At 42.9% G+C, this 25,547-nt stretch overlaps 1 protein-coding gene across 4 annotated transcripts in view; it reads left to right on the top strand.

Moving 5' to 3' along the window:
- ATXN7 (ataxin 7) overlaps window positions 1-23,985 on the top strand; it is a 105,688-nt gene extending 81,703 nt beyond the window's left edge. For all 4 annotated transcript variants that reach the window (XM_088473400.1, XM_088473397.1, XM_088473398.1 and 1 more), the window contains 6 exons: window positions 1,702-1,784; window positions 2,577-2,842; window positions 5,084-5,282; window positions 7,532-7,653; window positions 10,390-11,311; window positions 18,938-23,985. In XM_088473400.1, coding sequence (XP_088329526.1) covers window positions 1,702-1,784; window positions 2,577-2,842; window positions 5,084-5,282; window positions 7,532-7,653; window positions 10,390-11,311; window positions 18,938-18,955 — 1,610 coding nt within the window. In that variant the 3' untranslated portion in view covers window positions 18,956-23,985. The remainder of the gene's footprint in view (window positions 1-1,701; window positions 1,785-2,576; window positions 2,843-5,083; window positions 5,283-7,531; window positions 7,654-10,389; window positions 11,312-18,937) is intronic.
- Window positions 23,986-25,547: the final 1,562 nt, after the last annotated feature.

Here is a 25,547-nt window from a genome sequence, read left to right as displayed (position 1 = left end):
GGAGTGAATCACACATTACTTAGGCACATTCCATCCCATGATCTAGGTCAGGACATACATAAAAATGCTGGTCTGCCTTGTTGCATACAATTCAGACTGGCCTAGCGGCAAGTGGAGACTAACTTTAGAAAGATGGGTGATTGTTGGGTGTATTTGTCATGTGTTTCATTCACCAAGACAGTGCAACCTGTTGGCGATACACAAGCAACAGTGTCTAAGGGGATGTTGGCATGGAGCTCCGAGGGGCAAGGGGTGGCCCAGTTGGGGGAAGCACCCGCTACAGCATAGTTACATCCATAAAAACAAAAGTGGCGGGATAAACAGACCCATAACTGCAGATGAAATATCTGCAAATTTCAATCTTTGGTAAAAGCTGTCAGTTTCCACAAAAAAGTCAGACGTGGACTCTACAGAGTAGGATACCGCAGTCTGGTCACCATGCATTCACCTCTCGCCACTCATCACACTTCTCAGTGCATGTTTGCATGGGGGAGGTAGCACAGGTAATGGACAGCAAATCGGTAATATGGTTAGATGAATGGTTAGAAGGGTCACTAAAAAAATAACTGTACAGCACTAAATGCTCGTGTTCAGTAGTAAAGGTTTGGAAGGTTTTGTAAGCTTGTGGGGCACATTTCCCTGCATGGTTTGGGTACAGTTATTCCTTTCGATGGCAAGGTGAGCGCTAATCACTACATACTAGTGCTCAATGTTTATCGTCACCCAGTGTTACATCATTTATTCCACGACAGGACAGGTGTCTTCCACAATCACAACGCCGGCCCTCATCCACAGAGTACTTGTCGGTCACCCAGTGGTTTGAGCAGGAAACTGATAAGGTCATAGGGGAGAATGTAAGAAGCAGCGACTTCCCAGCGGGTTGCAGATACATATTTAAAACTGCACCCGGAGTCAGTGTAAAGCACGCCGGGCTTTACACGGACTCCAAGTGCCATTTAAAATATTCACCTGCAATCCTCTGGGAAACAGCAGTTTAAAGAAGCCGCTGCTTCATAAATTCTCCCCTTAGTCTCAAGATTAAAACCCAATTGAGCATTTACGGGATATTCTGATACGACGTCTGAGACGGCGGTTTCCACCAGCCAGGCGTCAGCTGAGAGAATTGTACTGCATCCTTCCTGCCCCCCTTCCCGTTCTCCCTTGTAGCATTTACAGTCCACTGTACCATCCAGAAAGGAAGTTATTTAAGTAGATCGCTATCCTCATGCACAGAAGAAAGTTTCAGGACCTTAACAATGTTGAAAAGAGATTTGAGACAGTGGTCTTTTAGTCATAGAATTTTTTTATGTTAAAAAAAAAAAAAAATCTATTTCACTAGTGATAAATAGCAAATAGTTTACAATCCACTATAATACAAAGATGTCTAAAAAAAAAAAAAAAAAAAATGTATAATATTTTATCCTGGTATCAAAACTTTTGGCTATTGGAAACCTTCTAAATGAACGTTAAGTAATTTCATTGCTGAAGATGGAACTGTATAGCTCTCTTCGCTATTACTATGCAATGTGTAGTTTTTTAGTTTTTGTTTTACTGTTTAGGTGGGTTCTGGAGTTGACGTCTATTATAATAGTTTTTTGTAATACATTTTCATCAGTCGTACCTCACTACACAGGTTTTAGACTGCTGAAGGCTGCCTGCGACTTTCCTTTTCTCATTTTGTCATATAATCACGTTTTACAGATCGTGAGTTTGACCCTGATATACACTGTGGAGTTCTCGATGTTGAGACTAAGAAGCCCTGCACTAGATCTCTGACATGCAAGGTAAGTCTAAGCCGCACAGGCCAGGCAGCCTGTAACAATAACTAGCACGTTTTATATTTGAAGGAGAGAACCATAGTTGTGCCTATTGCTGCACAGACAGTTAAAGAGAGAAGGACACCATCATTACTGGGGAATAGTCGTGACCTGCACTGTGAAATGAAGTCTGTACACTCTGTGGTGATTAGACTACACACAGGTGTATTAGTCATGCCAAATGTCTAGTCACTTACCATGTGATTAAGAAGTAACGTTCAGTGGGAATAATTCACAAAACTGAAGTGGCGGAGCCTTGGAAGTAATGCACAGTCCTCGGGGCTCTGTCTAGGTAGAGGTTATTATTGTTGCCCTAGATGGTAGTGCAGCTTTTAAGTTGTTTACCTGTGATCTTTTTAGAATGGTGGAATTAACTTATTTTATCGCAACGGCTGCTCCCATCTAAAGTGACGGGAGCTATTCAGTTGTTTTGGGAGCCCATCGCTCTCGCGGATATCAAGCCCGAAATGTAGGGGTTTCGCCACATAAAGCAGAACAAAATGTGGTTAAGGCGCCCAAATGCCCTACTTTGGGAGGATTTCTTCTCGGACCTTGGGAGGCTGTGAACAGAAATCCGTGATAAGTAGTAGGTGCCCACGGCACTCACTGCAATCGGCGCAAACAATTGAATAGCTCCCATGCCTTTAGACTGGATCTATGGGCAAACCAATTAATTTCCCTCCCTACGAACTATATTCCTCCAATCATGTATCAGTGCAGAAGAGTTTGTGTGTGACTATAATGTGCTTTCTTCTCCAGACACATTCCTTAGGCTACAGGAGAGCAGTACAAGGGCGCAAGAAAGGTTTTGATGTGTTGTTAGCCGAGCACAAAAACAAAACCAGGGAGAAAGAATTGCTCCGACATGCTGAACAGCAGCCACAGATGTCTGCGCTCAGGGAACCGCATCCCTCACCTTCAAAATCTTCCCAGGAATCTCACCAAAATTCTCATGGACTCTCTGCCCCCGAAGTGAAGCCTTCAGTACCTAGCAAGGCCAAGCCTCACAACCCCAGTCTTCCAAGGTACTGTTTTTGTATACGCCGAGGAAAAGAAACCCAAGTGCTTATGCCATGGTTTTAAAGCTGTGTTTGTCAATGATTTGGCTGTGTAAGATACTGCAAGGAATATGGCAGCATGCACTGATTAATATGCAGATTAGTTTCTAAATTGACCTAGCTGTTCTGTTGGCCAACACACTTCATCCTCCTAACCTAATATTTTAATCTCTGTGCTGGACCAAAGACTATACCTAGAACAGTGTTTCTCAAACCCGGTCCTCATGGAACCCTAACAGTGCATTTTTTCCAGATCATCTAGCTGGGGCACAGGTGTGTGAATTGACTAGCACAATAGATCTACAGGTGGTACTAATTATTCCTGAGGACACCTTGAAAACACGCACTGTTAAGCGGGGTACACACTACGTGATCTGTCTTACGATCTAATGTTCCGACGTGGATTGGAACGATATGTCACGCAGATCACATAGTGAGTACTGTCGATCACGCAAGCACGCAATTTGTTTATTTGCATCGTCCCATCTGATGTCCTGCACAGTAGATAAGATGACACAATGCAGCATGGAACAGCACAACGCGCCGTTGTACACTGGTTCATGCATTGAGTACGGACGGTGAGATTTATAGCTCCATTGCGTCGTCCCGTTGGCTGGGTACACAGTCGCATAGTGTGAACCCAGCTTTAGGGTTCAATGAGGACAGAGTTTAGAAAACACTAACCTAAAATTTGTTTTGTGTAGTTTAAAACTTGATTCTTTCATTAATAATAATAGTTTCACAGTTTGTACAGGTACTGTAACCTATAGTAATTTATAACGTGCGTCAGCTAGAATAATAACGGGTACAATCTGAATGATTGCTGTGACAAACAAACCTCATTGTTGATTTTTTGAAACACCTGTGCACCAGATTTAATGAACGCCCATGTGGTTCCCAAATATAGGAGAATGAAATGATGTCCCACTGAATTATAACACTTCTAAAGCTCACTGATCATATTGAATTGTAATTTAAATACTTAATTGAACATTTACTTAATGATAATGACCTGTGCAAATAAGTATGTTACTTTTGTTTTAATTGATGGCTACAAATGTCATTTTTAGGAACCCTTTCCTGAAACTCTTTTTGTTTGTGCTCGTTAACATGGTCAGGATAACTGTAAGATGAATTAGAATTGGCAGTGAAATGTATTCATCAACATATGACTAAAGCTGGGTACACACTAGACCATATTTTATACGATTTGATGATTTCATAAATCATGCAGTGCGTACCCACTATGTCGGGCGGTGCGCGCTCCCTTGGGGTCATGCAGCTCAACCTGACAATGCGGCTGACGACCCCATGCAGTGGGATGCGGCAGGGGCCGACATATCAGACGGTCAGGCACCGGATTGCCTAATGTGTACCGGCAGCCCGATACGTCGGCGGGGGTTCGCCCGTCTGATCGCTGGCTACACACATCGTTTAGTGTGTACCCAGCTCAACAAACTGAAAATGAATTGTTTAGAGCAGTGGTCTACAACCTGTAGCTCGCGGTCTTTATTTTGGTAGCTCACCTAGCTGCATTACTGCAGAGTCAACTAGGAGGAAGTGACCTCTGACGTTTGCTCCCCCGTGGCATTGACGCCATAGGTGGAGCCACAGGGAAGCAGGTCAGGTGATTGCCACAGCCTCTACAGCAATCACCTGACGTGCCTCTCCATGGTTCCACCCACCGCGTTTACGCTACAGCAGGGCGAGTGACTCCCACCCAGCCCTGCCGAAAAAAATCACAAAGCAGCCTTGCCTATATCCTTTGCTCCTCTACTGCATGTACCTCCTTTGAGCTGGTAATTAACAGTGAAATGTACCTGTGCTTAAACTTTATTTACAAACTACAACAATATCGCTGTAATAATTAAATGCATTTTTATTTTCTATGAAACTTTTTTTTTTTTTTTCTTTCATTAAATGACCTTCAATTGTTCGGTTATTAGCCAGATTTTTTTTCTCTACAATTTTAGTAGCTCTTCAGGAGGTTTCATTTTTCTAAAGTAGCTCACACCTCAATTAAGGTTGGAGACCACTGGTTTAGAGCAACAGTTCAACGAGTGTGCAATCAGAATTTTCAATAATACAGATGAGTCTGGTCTTACTCATATGAGTAGTACTGAGCGTGCCTGTGTACTTATTGCTCACTTGTAAAGCAATGCATACCCTTGCTCAGTCGTTTACTGTTTTACTTTGCTGGATCTGCAGGCCATCAGGTTACCCAGCGCAGCACAGTGGTAACGTTCCAAATGGCTCGCCGTCAGTGCACGAATCTCCTCAACCAGTAGTTCCTGCGGCTGAGCCGACCTCCCGCTTGTCTAGCGATGAGGGAGAAGGGGATGAAAAAGAGGAACCCGCTGAAAAACTGGACTGTCATTATTCAGACCATCACCCTCGACCAGCAGCTGTGAGTATTGCTGCAAAGCTAATTTCCATGGGCAATAGTGGCTGGGGAATATACTATTTGGGTAGCGCTGGGTTCTGATCCCTGAGCTAAAACAGAGCAGGTATGATAAAGTAGATTTGGAGTTGGATCTGGATTTATTATGTATATTTTATATTGCCACTTTAATGGTGATAGAACATGAACCCAATACATTGCTGGAACATGTTTATGGTAACTGTGAGGCAGCCATGATTACTCTGTTCCAGAACGGGGGCGAGATATCACGAAGTTTGGCTGCGCACATCTTTGCCCATTACGTTACCTTGAATATTTCCTGTGAAAACTCTGTGGTCTGTAAGGAATAATTTGAATGTTGGTGTATAGACTCTCAAGGTGCGTTCACACGGTACGATATCTATGAATGATAACGTTCAACGATATAGCGTTCATTTTTATGCAGTGAACAACCAACGATTCGCGTTTCCGCATGAACGATAACGATGTCTATGATCGTCCATGCATGCAGGCCAACTTGGATGATATTGTCAACTTTGCCTTTTCAGAGATGTGGCAGGAGGACTTCACTTAAGAATATCTTTCAAGTTGTTGGTGGTACAGATCGTACCGTGTGTATGCAGCTTCAGAGATCAAAACAGTTGATTGAGACCTAGAAGCAACTTTGATATTATGGTTAATATAAATATCTGTCATCTAAAGGGGCATACACACGAGACTATTCGCTTCATGAGCAACATCGCCTAGTGTGTCCCCGACAGGGGTGTGCTCCAATGTCGTTAACGACATTGAGCACAAACACTGAACGATATCGTTCAGTGCCGGGCTCATGCAGGAACATGCAACAACCTGACAATATCGTTGCATGTTCGGGCGATGAACGACAAACACCAACGACCTGCGGGAGCGTGCATCGTTGATCGTTATCATTCATCGTTGTTTCATACAAATTGGCCGATATAGTGGACGATAACAATATCGTTCTCATTCAGTCGTCCAGAATATCGGCAAGTGTGTACGCACCTTTAGACTTGTGTGTGTTTTTTGTACTATCCATATAAGTAGCCACAATTGATAAACTGATACCTGAAATAGGCCGTTAAGTTGGAAAGTAATTAAGTTGTCCTGATTCTATATGCCTTTTTATAATCTTGTTTTTATGAATTATTTTTCTTTTTTATGCTATTTTCTATGCCGGCCAGTGTATGTGAGATTGTGTTTTAATGCAATATTAAATAGACCATTTTCCATGCGCCTTTGTATTGTTTTTGTTTGCGCACATATTTGCTCATTACGTTACCTTGAATATTTCCTGGGAAAACACTATGGTCTGTAAGAAATAACTTGAATGCTGCTGCACGCAATGTGCCGTTCCGTAATAGCACATCGAGACAAAGTCGATAAAAGAATCGCCTCCTCTGTTTCATGTTTTAAAACTGGGAGATGGTGGTCCGCTTAAAACATTGGTGACTATGTACTAAGCCTTGGAGGGAGATAAAGTACCAACCAATCAGCTCCAAACTGTCATTTTTCAAACACAGGGGGAGATGTATTATAGCTGCACTTAACGTGCTGCTATAACGATTCCTGCTTCGCCTCTTTACCGAGGCGAAGCAGGAAGCACTAATGATGCGAAGTATTAACATCTCATCGGCCGGAGCAGGGGAAGTGATTACACTCCCCCCTCCGGCGATCTCCCCTAGAGACCACAGCGCATCAGCCTAGTGCTGATGCGCTGTATCTTAGTCCTGGCGCCACTGAGCATGTGCGCGATCTCACAAGTATTGCGAGATCCCGCGTGGAGCCGGCAGCCCTCTCAGCAAGAACAGCGCTGTCCCTGCTGTGGGGTTAGGCCATCGCCAGGCTGCAGCCATCGATAGCGACAGCTGCAGCGGACGGAACGGTTAGGCGAACTGATAGTTTATACATAGCTCAGGCTATCAACGCTGCTATCTTGTAGATAGCTGCGCTGATAATGACAGAGGCCAATCATAGACCCCCCCAATCATACATGGGGGAGAAGCAGTATCCGCGCACATAACGTGCGCTGATGCTGCTTCGGCAGTTAATACATCTCCCCCACAGCCTGTAAAGTGACAGGAGCTGATTGGCTGGTACTTTATCTCTCTCCAAGGCTTAGTACATAGACCCCATTGTTTTCATATTTTGAAGTAATTTTGAAAAGGTGATACAAAACATTAAATAATGTCAAAGTATTGTAGACCCCAGTAACTGTTTACCTTCTTCCCTCACAGTTTTGCTCCTTTGGTAGCAGACAAATTGGGAGGGGATATTATGTTTTTGACAAGCGGTGGGACCACATCCGATGTGCACTTAACTTCATGGTGGACAAACATCTTAACTCTCAGATGTGGAGGTATGTTAACTCTAATTTGTTTGTATGTTTGTGAAGCTATTATTAAGGCAGCCATATTGGCGGTTGGACGAATACTGAGGACATTGTACCCCGTCTGTTCACAAATGACTATTGGCAATTACTAATGTGCTGATATTATCTCATGGCTATGGATTCAAACCACAAACATGGCTGCCTTCAGTGAGTGTACTAGAACAGTGTGCTTTATTGTGAATGCATTGAAGCCCTTGACACGCACTTTATCAGAGCTCAAGGACTGTTTGTGTATCCCCAGAAATTGAACTGTCTGGGCATCTGAGATTGACTCTTTTTATCTGAATTATTAACTGCATTTCTTTTTGTTTTCTCACAAAAACCCCTCCTCAGCTGTGCTTCCACTCGCAAAGTCAAATTGGATTTATTTCAGATCTATATGGACTCTAGAATCTACTAGATAACTTACAGTACTTTAATTACAGTATTGTCTATTGCTTCACAAACCGATTTAAGAACCCCTGTGTAATAAATGAGCTACTGAATGGTAAAACTGCTAGAGAAGCAGTGTATTGATTCTGCAGCGTATGTAGGATGGAATGGCATTATTCAAAGAGGTATAAAGCCAATGTGTTTGTCATATAAGGCAGGCCTGGACAAATGTATCTGAAAGTTAGGCCCTAGGGCTGGCAATTTTCTCTGGGAAACATTGGTGTGTGCAGTTTGCATTCATAACGTTAGTGATATTATTATAAATATATTACACATACAACATGTTTCACCCAGCTGTGTCCATTGTCAGGCACTAATGCCCCCTAAATCCAGCCTGTGCCACCACAGTGTATGGGTCACCACTAACACAGCGCTGCCTCTAATATATACCCGTGACCGCACAACACCGATTCATCGGCATACTGTGCCCCACAGATTATTAGCACCAGCAACTATGCCCCCATGCCAGACTGCAGTCATTGCTCTCTATGTAATTGGCAGGACTTAGGCAGTCCGCATATACAGGACTCATGGTGACACCAGCAGACTACACTCTTCTCCAGAGTAGCGTTCCTTAAGCGCTATAAGCAGCTTCTGGTTAGATGAAGAGCAGGTCTTTGCCTCTCCGCACCGATTCCATTCTCCATTTATCAGGATTCATTTTTGTAGTTGCTATTGTGAGCCTTCTAGCCCTGATATAAGGCAACGTTAAAGTATATTGCTCCCCGGTCCCCTTCCCCATACTGTTTTGCTTTTGTCAACTAGTTGTTGCATTTTGTAATGGTCTTTGGGAGCTGGCAAACCTTGATGTCCCATACTTTAGTATATCGCCTCTATTCCTTTATGGTAACCCCAAGCCCAATTACGATGACCTCTTTTATTAGATCTTCCGAGATGACCATTTCTGCAGACATCCATCGGAAAGGCCAAAGCAATATACCATAAATTATATTTTAGTACAGGGAATTGCTGTCACTGGACTACAACAACACTGGCAACTTGCCCCATTTAATTGTTGTATCTATGTGTCCTAAATATTTTCCGGTTCCATCCTTGCCCATTGCATCGTTATTGTCAGAAAACACCGTGCAGCCAGATCTGCAGGATCTGTGTAATGCTATAAAGCCGATTGATCCGTGTGTCCTTACACGCCACCATCGTTTGCACCATCGAGACTTGCACAAGCCCCTACGGTAGGTGCAGTTTCTCGGTCTAACTGAGGCCCTATGCCTGCATCTGTAATCGCAGCTGCTTTCACTGATACGCCCGGGACACTGAAATAACACGCCCATTGAACGGACAATTTTTGCATGCATTTCTGGCCAACGCCCATCACTTTTCCACAACATTTCTGATACCGTCTGTCCTGATCACAACAGCGCCCCTGTGTGCACCCTGTGTGTAACTGCATGCACCGTTGGACTATTTAGACATTTTTCAAGCATGCGCAGTTGCAAAACAATCGCTGAACTACGTTAACACTGGCATCATGTGTTGCGCTGGATCAGGCCTAATGTAGTCTGTGTGTCAATTTTATATAACATAAAGCACTGCCCGGATATTAGTAGTTATCAAGGCATTCCGTAACCACTGTAATTCAATTTCTTTTCATACAGGTCACACAAAATTGATGTGAATTCTAATACACAGGTTTTCATAATGAACAATGAAATGATGACATCAGTGCTCAATGTTTATACAGATATGTACAGGAGATTATACATATATTAAAATGACTTGTATTATATTACATAATTACCCCCTAGTGTGAATAATATATGGCTTAGTGAACCCTCTAATAAGTTAGACACATTTTTTATATTGTATCTCATTTGACTTATTATAATGTTGCTACTAAGGAGTTCTGTGAACTATGAAGCATGAAAATCAATTTATAGGACTTTTTATGTATCCTAAGTCGCTAAAGGACATGTAAAGGTAAGAGGATGTGTAACTCAGAGGTGACTTCTATTACATCAATCTATCGCTGTGTTTTTATAAAGTGAAGAAAAGTATTAAATAAAAAATAAAAAGTCAGCAAAAGGGTAGTTAGTGTATTGATGTAAGTCAGTGAGTTTAGCAGTGTGACAGATATTCAAGGCAATATAGCAACATGTAGGGTCCAGCTTCTGGATTATCATTTTTGATTAAACAAAACTGTACATGCAAGACAAGGCAGTGCTGTTAGATCATCGTCTTCTGCAGTGGATGACGAGATAAAAATGTACACATGTAAGGTCCATTAACATGAGTTCTATTGTATTTTATTAGGAAAATCCCTCCAGCATCCACCAGTTCATCCATGCATGCTCCGCACCGGACCAGCACGAATTCAGCGCCTGTGTTACAGCGTGTGAACAACACTGGTTTCCTCTCGCCCAGCACAGTTACCTCTCCCCCAGCCCCCGTGACCTCTCCCTGTACATCTGTGGACAAAGTCCTTTCACAAGGAACTGTACAAAGCGCTCACACTGCAACAGACCCTGCCAGTAGTATGCAATCCAGACAAGTGTCTTCTTCACCATCCACACCGTCAGTGCTTTCCTCATCGCCTAGCCCAGTCTCCAGCAAACCTCAAAAGTTAAAATCCAACAAGGCTGTGAAACCTAAGGAACCCCCTGCCAGCAGCACCAACTGCGGTAGCAACAGCAGCGGCTCAGGAAAGAAAAGGAAAACGAACTCCCCACCCCAGCTGCTAGCGCACCCCCCTTCTCATTCCACTGAGTCTTTTAGGAAAAACTGTGTGGTGAACTCTGGCACGTACCACTCTCCCGGCACAACCTTGTCCCACGGCAGTCCGCACGGTGTCGGCCTCAATTTTGTGAACAATCGATCTGTGAGTCTTAAACACGACCAATCAGGGAGGGGTCCTCCAACGGGAAACCCTGCGGAATCTATAAAGCGGATGAGCGTAGTTATGAATAGCAGTGACTCCACACTTTCGCTCGGGCCGTTCGTTCACCAAGGCGGTGACCAAGCTGTGAACTCGCACAACACCTTTTCCCACTCTCACGTCTCCCTGGACAAGTTCGCCGGAAAAAAGCGAAAGTCCGCAGCCGGCCCCAGCAGCATAACCAATAACAGCAAATCTAGTAAGGTTGCCAAACTGCCGCCAGTAAACAACATTCACTCGAAACACGGTAGTGGAATTTCAGGAACGCCGACGTTGACCAATAATTCACTTCGTCATCAGGTAACAAACTTCTCCGGGTTTTTTATTTCTATTATAGATATTTTTTATTTATTGATTAATTGTAGGTTCCGTAAGTTTTTTTTTCCCAATGTAAAATTGGTAAGACCAGGGTGTCCCATCCTAATTATAGATGAGGCGTTAAGTAATAATTTTGGTGCGCAGGCAGGTATATAGAATAAATTGGTTACGGGTGGAATCCAATTAGCCGGGAGATTCAATCAGCGGGGTTTAACGTGCGCATTAAACTACAGTGGACGTTTCCTCGCAGCTTCAGGAGTTGCGAGGAAAAGTCTACGAGCAAAGCACCCTCTTGTGGTTAATGTGCGGGGAAACCCATTGATTTCACAGTTTGCGCTTAATTCAATGCAAGTTACAGTACACATGCTACCTAGTTTGTCAGTTTTATTGCCCTGTATTGTCCAACTATATGTATGTAAGCAAAAACAAAAGTCACCAACAGGGTAGATAATGTATTGTTGTACCTGATTTTGTCTGTCATTGTACATTTACTGTACCTTTGATTTGTCATGTTTTACTGTTACTTTGTATTTACCCTTTAAGTTGCTGCGGAAACTTTGATGCCTTTAAAAGTAGAGGATTATAATGCGAATTAATACCTGCTGCCCAAATGGATTTAACAAGCCACTAAAATGAAAATCCAAGTAAGGGTGGCATCACACTGACAACACCGCTAAAAAGCACCACCGGTTATTGCGCTCAAAATGCTGACACATGGACGTAGGGTGGGTATGATACTTATCTCATCCAATCGGATCGATTACGCTCAGGAAACGCGTGCGGCAGCTCCAAAGCTAAACTGCTCCGCACTCCACTGTGTCAGCATTGACTGAGCAATTTGAACGCTGCCATTTTCCCAGTCCAGTACGCCAGTCTGGCACCACCCGATCATTAACAGATCTAAAAGTAAATATTACTGTAGCAGACACTGAACGTATTTGTCTTGCACTGTACAGTATGTAACCTTGACATGTACAAGTTCAAGCTGTTATGCTTGGCTATTATTTAAAAGCCACCTATGATGTTTTCTTACAGCACAAGCTATGTAAAATAACTTGCCTTTTTTATTTTATTTTTTTTATAATGAAATACCATAAGTTATATGCCCATATTAGTTTCGCCAGGTGGAAAAGTATCGCCGTATTCAATTTGAAAGACTTTCCGCCTAGGCGGAAAGTCAATGCAATGTAATAGGCGAAAAAGTTTCGCCTATGAATAGCAGGCGGAAAAAAGTGCAGAATTGGGGTTTTTGGGTGCAACGTTGCGGGAACCCCCGTGCAGCCTTCCGTCGCCCAAAGGTAAACTGCGTTAAAAAAAAACAAAAAACACAATACTTAAGAACACCCCAAAAAAAAATCACTTTCATTTTGGGGGGAAAAAAAGTTGGGCGACGAAGTTAAAAACTAGCCAATTAGACTCCAGGGGGTCCCCAAGTATGCCCCAGGTGTTTTTTTGATTCCAGGTGCTTGCAGCAGGTGGATTTTTCATGATTTTTTAAACTTACCTTTAGCAACTTTTAAATATGTTGTCCCCCATTTTCAAGTACCCCAAATTTGCTGGGACAAGTTATTTACTGCAAAAAAAACCTTCACCACTTATGCAAAAACGCAATTTAACAGCTATTGAGTCCGTTTAAAAACACCAAACACCTTCAGCAAGCCAAATCTGGGGGTACCATAGTGATCCCCGATGTCTTTTGGGGGTTGTCAGGCTGATTTCCCCAAATCTGACATGACTTTCCGCTTGTTTCAGTTTCGCCGAGTCCCGTTTACGCTTACTTTCAAATTGAATACGAGGACGCACGCGATACTTTTCTGCCTCCAAAACAGATGAAGTAGGCGGAAAGTCCAGGAGACGGAAAAGTATCGCGGGTGCGAATCAAATTGAATACGGCTCTTAGTGCGAAGTCATATATGGATAAAAGAGCAGCACCTTTCCTCTTATTTGCCTTTGGACATATGCTGTGCGCTGTCATCCGCCATGGCTGGAGGAGGAGTTGGGGCACACAGGGGTGCGCACGCATGGTAATGACATTATTCACGTGCCGTTGTTGGCTCCTGACTCTCGTCTACTCCCTGCACCAAAATCCTGTCTCACCTCTACTCCTATATGTATTGTTATTTATTTTAGCGGCTGCATTATATGTAATTGCATATAGCGCTATTCTGCTCCAAGAACAGAGCACTGCTATTCGGGTTGGGTACAGGATGGCGGCGCTCGGGATCCCAACGGTCAGAATCCTGATGCTGGCATTTCTACAGGGTTAGGATACAGACACCTTGCAGTTGGTATCCTAACCCTACCCCTCCCTTCCTGGTGCCTAAAACTAACCTCCCCCTCCCTGCACCCTAAACCTAACTCTCCCCCCTTAGTACCTAACCACCCCCTAGTGCAGTGATTCCCAATCTCGGTCCTCAAGGCACACTAACAGTCCTGGTTTTAGTGATATCCATGCTTAAGCTCAGATGGTTAAATCAAAATGTGCTTGATGAACATCTCATTCCACAATCATGGGCGATAATAATGTGTTGGTCCCCGTTTATGCTATTATACCAGCCTCCTGTCTTCTGGGAAGGGATTCCATTAGATTTCAGAACATTGTTGTAGGGATTTGCCTTCATTCAGGCACAAGAGCATTAGTGAGGTTGGACACTAATGTTGTGGGAGATGGCCTGGCTCGCAGTTGGTGTTCATGCCGAAGGCTTCTGTAGGAAAGAGACGTCTCTTGCCAGCATCTGCGATGTTAGTGCTGCCCATTGCAACCATCGATCCCGATAGCATTTCATAAGTGTCAGTCTTTTATTGACCATTACATTAAATTTATGCAAAGAGTCAATATTTGCAGTGTTGACCCTTATTTTTCAAGACCTCTAAAATTCGCCCTGGCATGCTGTCAATCAGCTTCTGGGCCACATACTGACTGATGGCCGCCCATTCTTGCCTAATCAATGCTTGGAGTTTGTCAGAATTTGTGGGTTTTTGTTTGTCCACCCACCTCTTGAGGATTGACCACAAGTTCTCAATGGGATTAAGGTCTGGAGAGTTTCCTGGCCATGGACCCAAAATTTCAATGTGTTGTTCCCTGAGCCACTTAGTTATCACTTTTGCCTTATGGCAAGGTGCTCCATCGTGCTGGAAAAGGCGTTGTTCCTCACCAAACTGTTCTTGGATGGTTGGGAGAAGTTGCTCTTGGAGGATGTTTTGGTACCATTCTTTATTCATGGCTGTGTTCTTTGGCAAAATTGTGAGTGATCCCTCTCCCTTGGCTGAGAAGCAACGCCACATATGAATGGTCTCGGGATGCTTTTTCGTCATTATGACAGGCGTCTGTATCTTGACACCTGTCATAAATCCTTAGCTGGCATTCCGGTCACATGACTTCATCCCGTATGGGAGTTATGTGCTGGGAATAAAGCTTGTGTGTCGTAGTTGTATCGGTAGTACACTATAAGGTACTTATTTACTTTTGTCTCTTACAATACGTGAGAAATATTTTATGCTTTCAATGTTCAGGCTCCAGACTACACACTCAGATATTCACTTTCCAAGTACTATGCACACAAAGTACTGACAAACCTGTAATTATTTTTTTTTTTTACTACAGTGGTTACGTGGTTTCTTAACTTCTAATAAAAAAAAAAATGTATTGTGCTGATAGGTTATTAGAGACCTTGTCTTACCTGTTCTTGTAGCTGTGCTGAAAAAGAGCTGATGAAAAGTGCTCTCTCCTGGCTTGTTTCCCATGCTGACAGAGCGCGTCCCCTCCTGGCTCGTCCCACACGCTGATGGTGCGTTCCCTCCTAGCTACCTCCACACTGATGGAGCGCATTCCCTCCTAGCTCGTCCCCCATGCTGATAGAGCATGTCCCCTCCTGGCTCGTCCCCCACGCTGATGGAGCGCGTCCCCTCCTGGCTCGTCCCCCACGCTGATGGAGCGCGTCCCCTCCTGGCTCTTCCCCCACGCTGATGGAGCGCGTCCCCTCCTGGCTCGTCCCCCACGCTGATGGAGCGCGTCCCCTCCTGGCTCGTCCCCCACGCTGATGGAGCGCGTCCCCTCCTGGCTCGTCCCCCACGCTGTTGGAGCGCCTCCCCTCCTGGCTCGTCCCCCACGCTGTTGGAGCGCCTCCCCTGCCGGCTCGTCCCCCACGCTGATGGAGCGCCTCCCCTCCCGGCTCGTCCCCCACGCTGATGGAGCGCCTCCCCTCCCGGCTCGTCCCCCACGCTGATGGAGCGCCTCCCCTCCCGGCTCGTCCCCCACGCTGATGGAGCGCCTCCCCTCCCGGCTCGTCCCCCACGCTGATGGAGCGCCTCCCCTCCCGGCTCGTCCCCCACGCTGATGGAGCGCCTCCCCTCCCGGCTCGTCCCCCACGCTGATGGAGCGCCTCCCCTCCCGGCTCGTCCCCCACGCTGATGGAGCGCCTCCCCTCCCGGCTCGTCCCCCACGCTGATGGAGCGCCTCCCCTCCCGGCTCGTCCCCCACGCTGATGGAGCGCCTCCCCTCCCGGCTCGTCCCCCACGCTGATGGAGCGCCTCCCCTCCCGGCTCGTCCCCCACGCTGATGGAGCGCCTCCCCTCCCGGCTCGTCCCCCACGCTGATGGAGCGCCTCCCCTCCCGGCTCGTCCCCCACGCTGATGGAGCGCGCCCCCTCCCGGCTCGTCCCCCACGCTGATGGAGCGCGCCCCCTCCCGGCTCGTCCCCCACGCTGATGGAGCGCGCCCCCTCTCGGCTCGTCCCCCACGCTGATGGAGCGCGCCCCCTCTCGGCTCGTCCCCCACGCTGATGGAGCGCGCCCCCTCTCGGCTCGTCCCCCACGCTGATGGAGCGCGCCCCCTCTCGGCTCGTCCCCCACGCTGATGGAGCGCGCCCCCTCCCGGCTCGTCCCCCACGCTGATGGAGCGCGCCCCCTCCCGGCTCGTCCCCCATGAGTTTGTTTTTGTTCTTTTTCTTAGGTAGCATGTCAGTACACGTGTTTCTGCAGTACTATTTTGTAGCTCTATAATAAAACAGTGCTGTGTTTCATGTCCAAACTGCTTCTAATGGCAATCTCTTTGTACACCAATATAGCATAAGTTACCACTGCAGTCATGATTATAAGATGACAAATGCTGCAGAAGAGAACAGCACAATGACCCATGCTTTCCGTGCCCCTTCTAGTAGGAATGGCTGATTGCACAAAGCTTCATCAGCTTGACAGGATAGGAGGGAGGGAGGGAGTGGGGTGCACAGATCACTATGGCAACTGCTATTTCCCAGGGAGCTCAGCAGCTATTAACCCCTTTCGTTTTGATCGGACAGATGTTTAACCACTTAATAAACCTGTAACATGTAAAATACTGTCTAACCCATCTGTGTCTCATTCAATAATTATGTTTACATGCTGTGATTCCATTTTCACGCACAATATCCTGTTTCACAAAAAACGTCCAAACCATTGCTATCCTTATCATGTTACTCGCTCCAAAATTAGTATAACCTAAGTTTGCGTTACTACATTCATAGTTTGATCATTGCCATCAGCAAATAGAGATTCCTTTAGCGCGGTGCTTTATGGTAAATAGTATGTACACGTGAAAGCTTGGAATGGGTCTAATAGTAAAAATAATATACTTGGTGTGTACATTGTAATACATGGCATACAAATGAAACTATTATATTTTATTTTTTTGGGGGCCATTCTCCGTACATTATTGCAAGTATAGCATACCTCAGATCCAGCTGTCTAGCATAACACCCCATTGTGTAGTTCGGGGTTTAGCACATATAATGGCCGTGCAGGAGATAAGGAGGACGTCAGCGCTGCCATTGGTTGTGCCACAGCTGCGCTTTCTTTGATTTTCAATTAGTTTGTGTTCACTATTGAGCAGCTTCCTTTGCAGCTTCAGTGTGCGCTGTTCTTTATTTAAATTTGGTCTGCAATGTACAGAGTTAATTAGAAGGGTTTTCGAATTAAGGCACCAGCCATCTCCTGCCTCTAACGGATAAGATGGTAGACCATGATTAAATGCTCTCTTCTTCTTTGCTGTTTGTATTCTTTGTTACCGATTGTCTGTCTGTGATTGCATCTTGGATGTCCTCTTGCCACATCAACTCAAGTTTTCAAAAATGTAACTATTAATATTACCCCTAGCTAACGGAAGTAACCTACCTGATATCCACATGACCTCGGGGCAAGTGGTGGGTGAAGGCACGGCTCCTGTCAGCGTGTGTAGAGCTGCTGGCTACGCAGGCCGCTAGTGCGATTGGGGCCCCTACGCATGCATACGAATCGCTGTGAAAATGTAGGCATTCCTCAATACAACTAAAACACTTCAAGTCAAAAAGAAAAATGTTGGCAGAAGTGAATTCAAGGCGGGGAAGAGTTATTCTAATGTACTTCTCGAAATATTTCCCCACTCAATCCCCCGGATCTATACAAGAACTGCATCTCCCATTCACATTTATTACTTGCTCCCAGGACATTTTTGGGCTGCACCGACTGAGGAAGGCCCTCGCTCATACATGTCTCTTTCCTCTAGCCTCTAAACCTTCAAGTGTTCCCTGAAAACTCACCTCTTCAGGCAAGCTTCTACAATTCCAGTATAACCTACTTATCCTCCTTAAGCAATGCTACAACATTAATACCTCCTTTACACACTTTCTCAAAAGGTGTTCTCTTTCCATACACAAAAGGTGTTCTCTTTCTCTTACAGCAGACTAACATTGCTGTTAGTACACATAGAGGAGAATTCATTTGTTTGCAACACCTGTAGCTTCTAAAATTACCAGGAGCTATTCAATTGTTTTCACTTATTGCAGATCTCTGCTCGCCTGAGGTGCAGGCAGAAATCTGCGATAATTAGGGCTCTTGGGCGCCTTAACTGCAGCGCCTTCTGGCTTTTGGACACCTTAACTGTGATTTTACGTGGCTAATACCCTGCATTTTGGGCACAACATCCAAGATGAGTGATGGGTGCCCAAAAACAATTGAATAGATGCCGTCACTTTAGACAGAAGCTGAGGCCGCGATAAAACAATTTAATTCCCCCTGAACATTTATTTCCGTTGCAGTCTGGCTGTACCAATATTCAATACATACCACCTAACCTTATGTATCAATCTCCTATTGTACTATAGACCGTAAGCCTGCAAGCAGCGCCCTCCTGCCTGTCAATACCTAATACCAACTGTACAGCGAAACAGAATTTGCTGGCACTATACGAGTGTTAATAATCTGTGCACATGAATTGTGAAAATACGGACCTGGTTAAAGAAGTTGATAGCTGTGAAACAGATGCATGTGCCAGTTTTGTCTTTAGGGACATGCATTGCGGATCTGTAGAAACAATATAACATTCTGTGCTTGAAATGCCAGGATGTAATGCCTGCTTCATAAAAAAAAAATCATAGTTTGCTGTGCGTAATGCTGCATTTGGGTTTATATGTGCTCCGTAGATGGGGCATTGGTGGTTTCTGCAGGATACAGTGGTCACGAGACTCTTGAGTTGCTCACACAACAGCAAGCACTTGTCGGCTCCATGCATCATACAGCAGTGACTGTTGTTCATGGAGTCAGTGTCGTATGTATTTCCCATTTCATTTAACTTCAGTGTCTCTCTCTTGTGTTCCAGCCAAAGGCTCGTCCCTGACAGTCGTTGTTACACAAACTGGACAAATATCGTCACAATCACCAACCGCCAGCTGGCTCTGTGGGCTCCAAGATGCCTTTGAGTTTTCTCAGCCTTCCCAAGGTCCTCAGGTATGGAGCGTTTCTAGAACCGTCAGCTGGACCAGGAATTTCCCTGAAGCCATGTCTGTAGCAGCGAGTCCCATTGCCTGCTTCTATCAGTGTTAGTGGACTGAGCCGCTTGCTACAAACTTGTGAGATTTTCTTTGCGTTGAGCGTGAGCTTTTTGTCCTTCGGCCTGGGCGAGCGAGAGAGCGAAGCTACACTGCAACTTTCTAACGGGAACACTGTCATCTGATGCCCATCGGTGTAGACACGAGGAGAGGAATATGGATTTATTCTTTTTACAGCAATGTTCCAGTGATTAACTACTAAAATAGCACAATTACAAAAAAAAAAAAAAGAGAAATAAGCGACTTTTGAATGGGCCGACCAGCCTTTTTCCAGGTTACATGTGCTAAGAAGCTGTGAGGAGTTTTAATGTCAATAATATTTTGTCAAACATTATGTAAAATTTTTAGTTTCAAAAAAAAAAAAAAAGAGAAATATTTTTTTCTTTCTCTTTTAAGGTTTATTCTAAACCTGCTCTGATTGTATTGGTAACATTTTCAGACTATAAAAACCAAATGACACAGAAGGCAGTCAGAATAATCTAAAAACTCTCCCAAAGATGACCGTGTGGGTAAGGGTGATGAATTGTATGACGCCAGCTTCTTGGGAACCATATTTGTCTCCCATCTGTTACAGCAATGCAAGTTTCTCATAGGGATCTTTCTCCACTTATATGTAAAACATTCACTCCTAGAGTGATTTATAATTAGACCATTCTCTAAGAATATCTCTGATCTACATAGACCCATGAGTCAGACTTCCTGCAGAACACTAATCCATGGTCAAACGGTGGGAGAAAGCAGAGCTCCAATTCATTGTCTGCTATTACTATGACACCATAACCTTGGTAGAGTGTCGTCAAGGCCTCCGTGTTTAATTGCTACTAATATTTAACATGAACTACTTACCAGTTGTACAATGGGCAGCTATAGTCATAGAGAGCCGGAGACCCTCTATGTGCAGGAAGCAGATTTTAACACAGCGCCATCTAATGGTGAACTGTATAATAGAAGCAGCAACTGCTCAGCCTTCTGGAATACATATTAAGAGCAGTTCTGTATAGAGAAAGGTCTATGAAGAATGGCTGCAGTTATTCTGCTATCTACCAAAAAAAAAAGTGAGAAAACAAAACCGAATAAACAAGATGCCTTATATAAAAGAGCTAACAGTAACTTTCACAAAAACATATGTAAAAGTTTTAGGAGCTTTTAATAAATTAAGATACAGGTATGTAATCTGATATCTGAAGCGGAGAGGTTCCAAAAAAAAAACCGAGCAAGTTCAGTAAATGCTGCCACCTGGTGGAGATGTTTATACCTGCAGGCACTGTGAGGAGCACAGCTAAACAATGCAATGAGGGGGGGATGGGATATCCCAGGCAGTGTAGATCTTTTATTTATTTTAGGCAAGGTGCTCCATTTTGGGGGGAAACCATTATCCCGAAAACCACTGTTCCAAGCATTTGGGGCAGTAGAACCACTCCAGATAAAGCTGTAAATGTGGGGTAAAATGGTTTTAATATGCATAATACAGTTCCTGTGTATAAGCCTATGGAAGAACAATGCAGCTAGCGTCTGTGAGACTGTAATGGACCATGTCTTAGAACACTAGCTTGCAGGAAAACATTTACGCATATATTAGTGGTTGTTCAATGCGGTTTCATATTGAACCACTGACCTTTAGGAAGTAGCCATTTAAAGTCACCTGCCAGCCATACTTACCACAGCCCTGTTCTTTACTATAAATGCGGTTTAATTGGCCATCTTGAACAGAACCGTTCATTGTCATACTGCATTAAATTGGCACGATATACCGGAGGAATGGGGCAAAGCTATCTAGATAAAGGGTCTAAACGAAGCACAAACAGCTGTTGGGTATTAATATGGTTCTAAGAATCATCGGCAAGTGAGCCTGTTTAATTAAATTCAGTGCAGTCCAGCATGTTTTATTTTTATTTTTATTTATTTTATTTTTTTTTACTAACCAAAAAGGTAATTCTTGTTTAGTGGTAAGAGCTCAGAAGAAAAGTTCCCTCTGGTTTATGGCTGTTACAAACTGTTATTACATTGTAACAACTTCCCTTTATAATTCCATGTTGCACAGAATATTGGCTGATCTGGTGCCTCCTGCCATTGACATCAAGTGCAATATAAAAAATGGATTTAAGCATCAAAACGAGTAATTTTCAAATGACTTTATTTGTTATTCCATCTCACAATTAGTAAGCGGAGCACAAAATATGGTTTTCAAGCTGTACGCAATGAAATCCCAAATATTATTCCTCAGAGCTGTTTTTTTTTTGGTTTTTTTTATATATATATTTTTTAACTGTGCTATCAGATCTAAAGTCGAAATGCTGAATCATGTCTTTCACAGTATGTTTTTTACATTTTTACTATTTTTGCCTATTATCCCCTATTTTGGGATATGGCTCTTATCAGGCAGTATAGAATCTTTGTGACTCATTTTAGGTTTGTTCCAACAGAAATGTTCCCATGTTAGCTGTCCTACGATTTGGCAGTGCATATAGCATAACCACTGTCCAATAAGCAATCAATAGAGGGGTGTACGCATTGCAGGAAAATCTGTTTCTTACCTGTCTCGCAGGAAAAGGCATATACCAGTCTCATTTGGTGGCAAAATGATTGTATTATAAAGATATTACTTAAAACTCCTACTGTTTCTTTTAACCTGAAAAAAGAAACTGAAATTACTATGAACAAAAAGAAAAAAAATCAAATACCTACTTTAAAGAAAAACCCTACATTTTGTATCTTTATTTTGGAATTTCTTCTATTATAAAAGAAAATTGAAGTATCCCTATTTCAGAAAGCGTATTTTGTTAAGAAATGATTGTACATACTGAAATATGTATTTTTGCACAGTTTTTTTTTCTCCTTATATCCAGTTTTGGTACAATTGAGATCATCTAATATTTATTTGTTAATAAAAAAAAAAAAAAAAATACCTTTTTATGATTTGAAGTGATTCACTGCCAAGCCGATATTCTAACATGCCTCGTTCTACCATGCGAAGGGATTCCTCCATTTTGTGAGGACTGGGTCCCATTTTGATTTCTATGGAGTGGATTAATACCAAGTTGTACGCCATTGCTTTATATTAGTTGCCTAAAACAGTCGACAAATTTGAACTTACTGTAGCTAAGCGGCTATATAACAAGTCATAGGTTTTTTTTTTAGTTCTATACCTGTGTGTGCGAACAAGGGCGCACATTCGTTTGTGTGTGATTTATAGACCTAAAACCTACAGAGAAATGAAAGTGCCTGGTTCTAGTTTCCAAGCTTGTACTATTTTGTTTTTCCTTAACACTTGAATGTTCTTATTTTTTTTATTTTTTTTTAACTGTTGTGTCTGAAACTTGTAATACCGGGAATGAAATAATTGTAAATTGATTCATGGTAGCATCTTAACACCTTTATTGCCAAAGGGACCAGCGAGTCACTGATCAGCCTCTTTTGGCGCTGGATAAGTTAAATTTGTTGTCATACCTGTAATGAGTCAGGTACAATATATCTAGGGTTGACGACCGACATGTATGTACGTAATGTAGTTAACATTTTAGGAGAAAAATTGATTTATTTAATCAAGAATGGATTACAAAAAAATAAAATAATTTTTATTTATTTTTTTAATTCATTTTAAAGTTGGATCGAAAAATAAAAAATAAAGCTAGATACCTCGTGAAACCTGATGATATGTCAGACTTCCGACTGGAATGTCGTAATCTAACGGTCTTCCTCCGAGTTCCCTTTGCCAAGAAATTTCTCTGGTCCCTTTGGTAACACCGGTTACATACACACGGTGGAATCGGCCATTTTCCGGCTAAATCAATATTCATGACCTTGCAGCTTCTCTAGGGACCAGCAGGATCACTAAAACAATTCATGACTAATATTCATGAAGCACTGGTTCATAGTGAATTGCAGGGCCGTGCCCTTACCAGAGCCTGATTAAGACCCCATGTGGCCTAGGCAATTTGCAGGTTGGGTCCACTTTCACCTCTTCCATTTGTCAAAAAAGAAAATTCATAGATTCCAGTAATCTGGGCCCATCAATGGCCCCTGGGTCCTTAACACGTTAACCTAGGTTGCCTGTTGGATGATCCGTCTCTGGTCCTTACAAATATTACAGGTCAAAAATGGCTGCACATCCACCGTGTGTAGATAAGAGGCTCATGTTAAGTGCTTGACAGGTCAGGGAGTAGCTATGAAAGTTGTACCTCCAAAACCCCATAAATAAGAGGGTAATGTAGGATATGTACGAGGTTTGCATTACAGGATTACACAAGCACTACAGGCTGTCAATGTGAATGTAGTTCTTGAAAAGCAAGTCGCTCTCTCTGTTTCTTCTCTGTAAAATGTGTGAATAGTTTGATAATTTGTATACATAATCAGGAGCAACTGATCAGCTGGACTTTTGGCTGCTGTATAGTTCATGAACAAACAAATGTCATGGGATAGAAATTACTTTGGATATTTAAAAGAAAATATATAGTTATTTGTTTTGTAACAAGTTTATGTAAATAAAATAATTTATACTATTTATAAGAAAACAAATTGTGCTTTGCTTTATGAGAGGATATTTAGTTTGTTGAACAAACCTGTTACTTAATGAGGCAATAAATATAGGACTGTTTAACAAATACAGATCTCTGCTTTTTACAATATATGTCTAAAGGGAGATGCTGCACGATTCAATATCTTCCATATTATGACCCAGAGCTGCAAATATCATCCGCTTTTGTATCGGCACTATGGTGGGGACAAGACCGAATATTCCCAGCTGAGGGATCTGAGAGTAAATTATTTATATGAAAGACCTTATTGAAAGCTCCATTAATAAATGCAAACATATTTTTTTACATGCTGCGTTTAATCTGCTTTGTAGTAATAACATTACCAGACGTGGAACTGTAATAAGAGTTCTCTAAAAAGTGGATGATGCTTTATATACTGATAGAAGGTAAAATTGTACAGTAATGGAAGCAGTAACAACTGTTGGGGCAGTTGTTACTGTAAACTAGTAAAAGGAGTAATGAAACTGTTACAACGGGACTCACTGTTGCTCATTCTATTGACATAAGTATGCACCCGGCAGCATGGCGTGAGTAACCGACTACATTACTGATTTAGCAAAATGTGTTCTGACGACCTATCACATCCCCTTACATAAATAAACCCTCCTGTACAACTTATTAAATTATTTACTACTGGTTTAGTTACTTTTCTGCACTCCTTTGCACTTTTTAATGTACGGAGATAGATCATATCCTACACAGTTACAAGAAATCGCAAATTCTCAATGGAGCCCTGAAAGCGGAACGCGTAGAGCTATAGTTTGCGGGTCACTTAGGTCTGTTGGACCGTCGTGCTCCACACGATCAAATGTGGTAGATAAGACAGATGATAGATTAGCAGGACGACTGTCCTAAGGGGAGGAAGACCTATGGTTCTATGGCACAAAAGAATGTGAAAGCTAATTTTGTACTCATAAGAAGGTATATCCTAATAGTGTGATATGTTTATAGATAGGGGTTAATAGAATATAAATTGGCTTTGCACTAATAGGTATGAAAAAAGTAGGCACGTTGTAATAGAATTAAATCCTTGTATAAGCAATATACAATTACATGTTCATAACAGGAAGAGAAAGGACAAGCTGCCTTAGAAATGTGTGTATCTGGTCCAGGCCTCCAAGTCCCTCTAGTGCAAGGAATCCAAAGGAGTGTTTTTTATATATATATATATATATATATATATATATATATATATATATATATAAATATAATCACTCCTTAGATTTTTATTGAATTCAAATAATATAAACTGGTACATTAAAAATAAAAGGGAGAAATGGGTGTACAAAAATCCTATACACAACACAACACATACAGTATTACAAACTAATACAGTATAATACTGAGTTTAAAATAAAAATACAATAAGACTGAACGTCAGAAGTAGGGGGATTGAAGGAGAGTAAGGTCAATATCAATATTCCTGCTCTGGATGGAGAAGCGACCTTGTTTTTCCCTATACTCATTCCACCTGAACCACTTCATATAAGGAGATGAAACAGAAGTGGAATATTTACAATCCACATTCCCAAAATCACAGTGCTTTTGGACCTTTGTGCTCAATAGCAGTCAGACTAGGTACCGTGGCGGATCTCGCTGCGTAATAACAGCCTTAGATATGTTATGGGTCATATCCTAATTGCTATCTCCCAGCATCATATTACCAGAGTAACAATGAAACAAGGCAATTAAAGGATCCACCGGTATATTCACTCCCGTGACTTTACCAATCATGACAAAGACTTCAGACCACACTGATTGCAGAAGGGGACATGACCAAAAAACATGAAAAATACTTTCCACACAATCACAATTCCTCCAACAATATTTAGAGATAGTGGACCAT

The sequence above is a fragment of the Taudactylus pleione genome, unplaced genomic scaffold (genome assembly GCF_031769625.1).
Source record: "Taudactylus pleione unplaced genomic scaffold, aTauple2 ptg000135l, whole genome shotgun sequence".
In the NCBI taxonomy this organism is placed as follows: domain Eukaryota; kingdom Metazoa; phylum Chordata; class Amphibia; order Anura; family Myobatrachidae; genus Taudactylus; species Taudactylus pleione.
The sequence above is the reverse complement of the archived record's forward strand: the minus strand, read 5'-3'. Positions and strand labels throughout refer to the sequence as shown.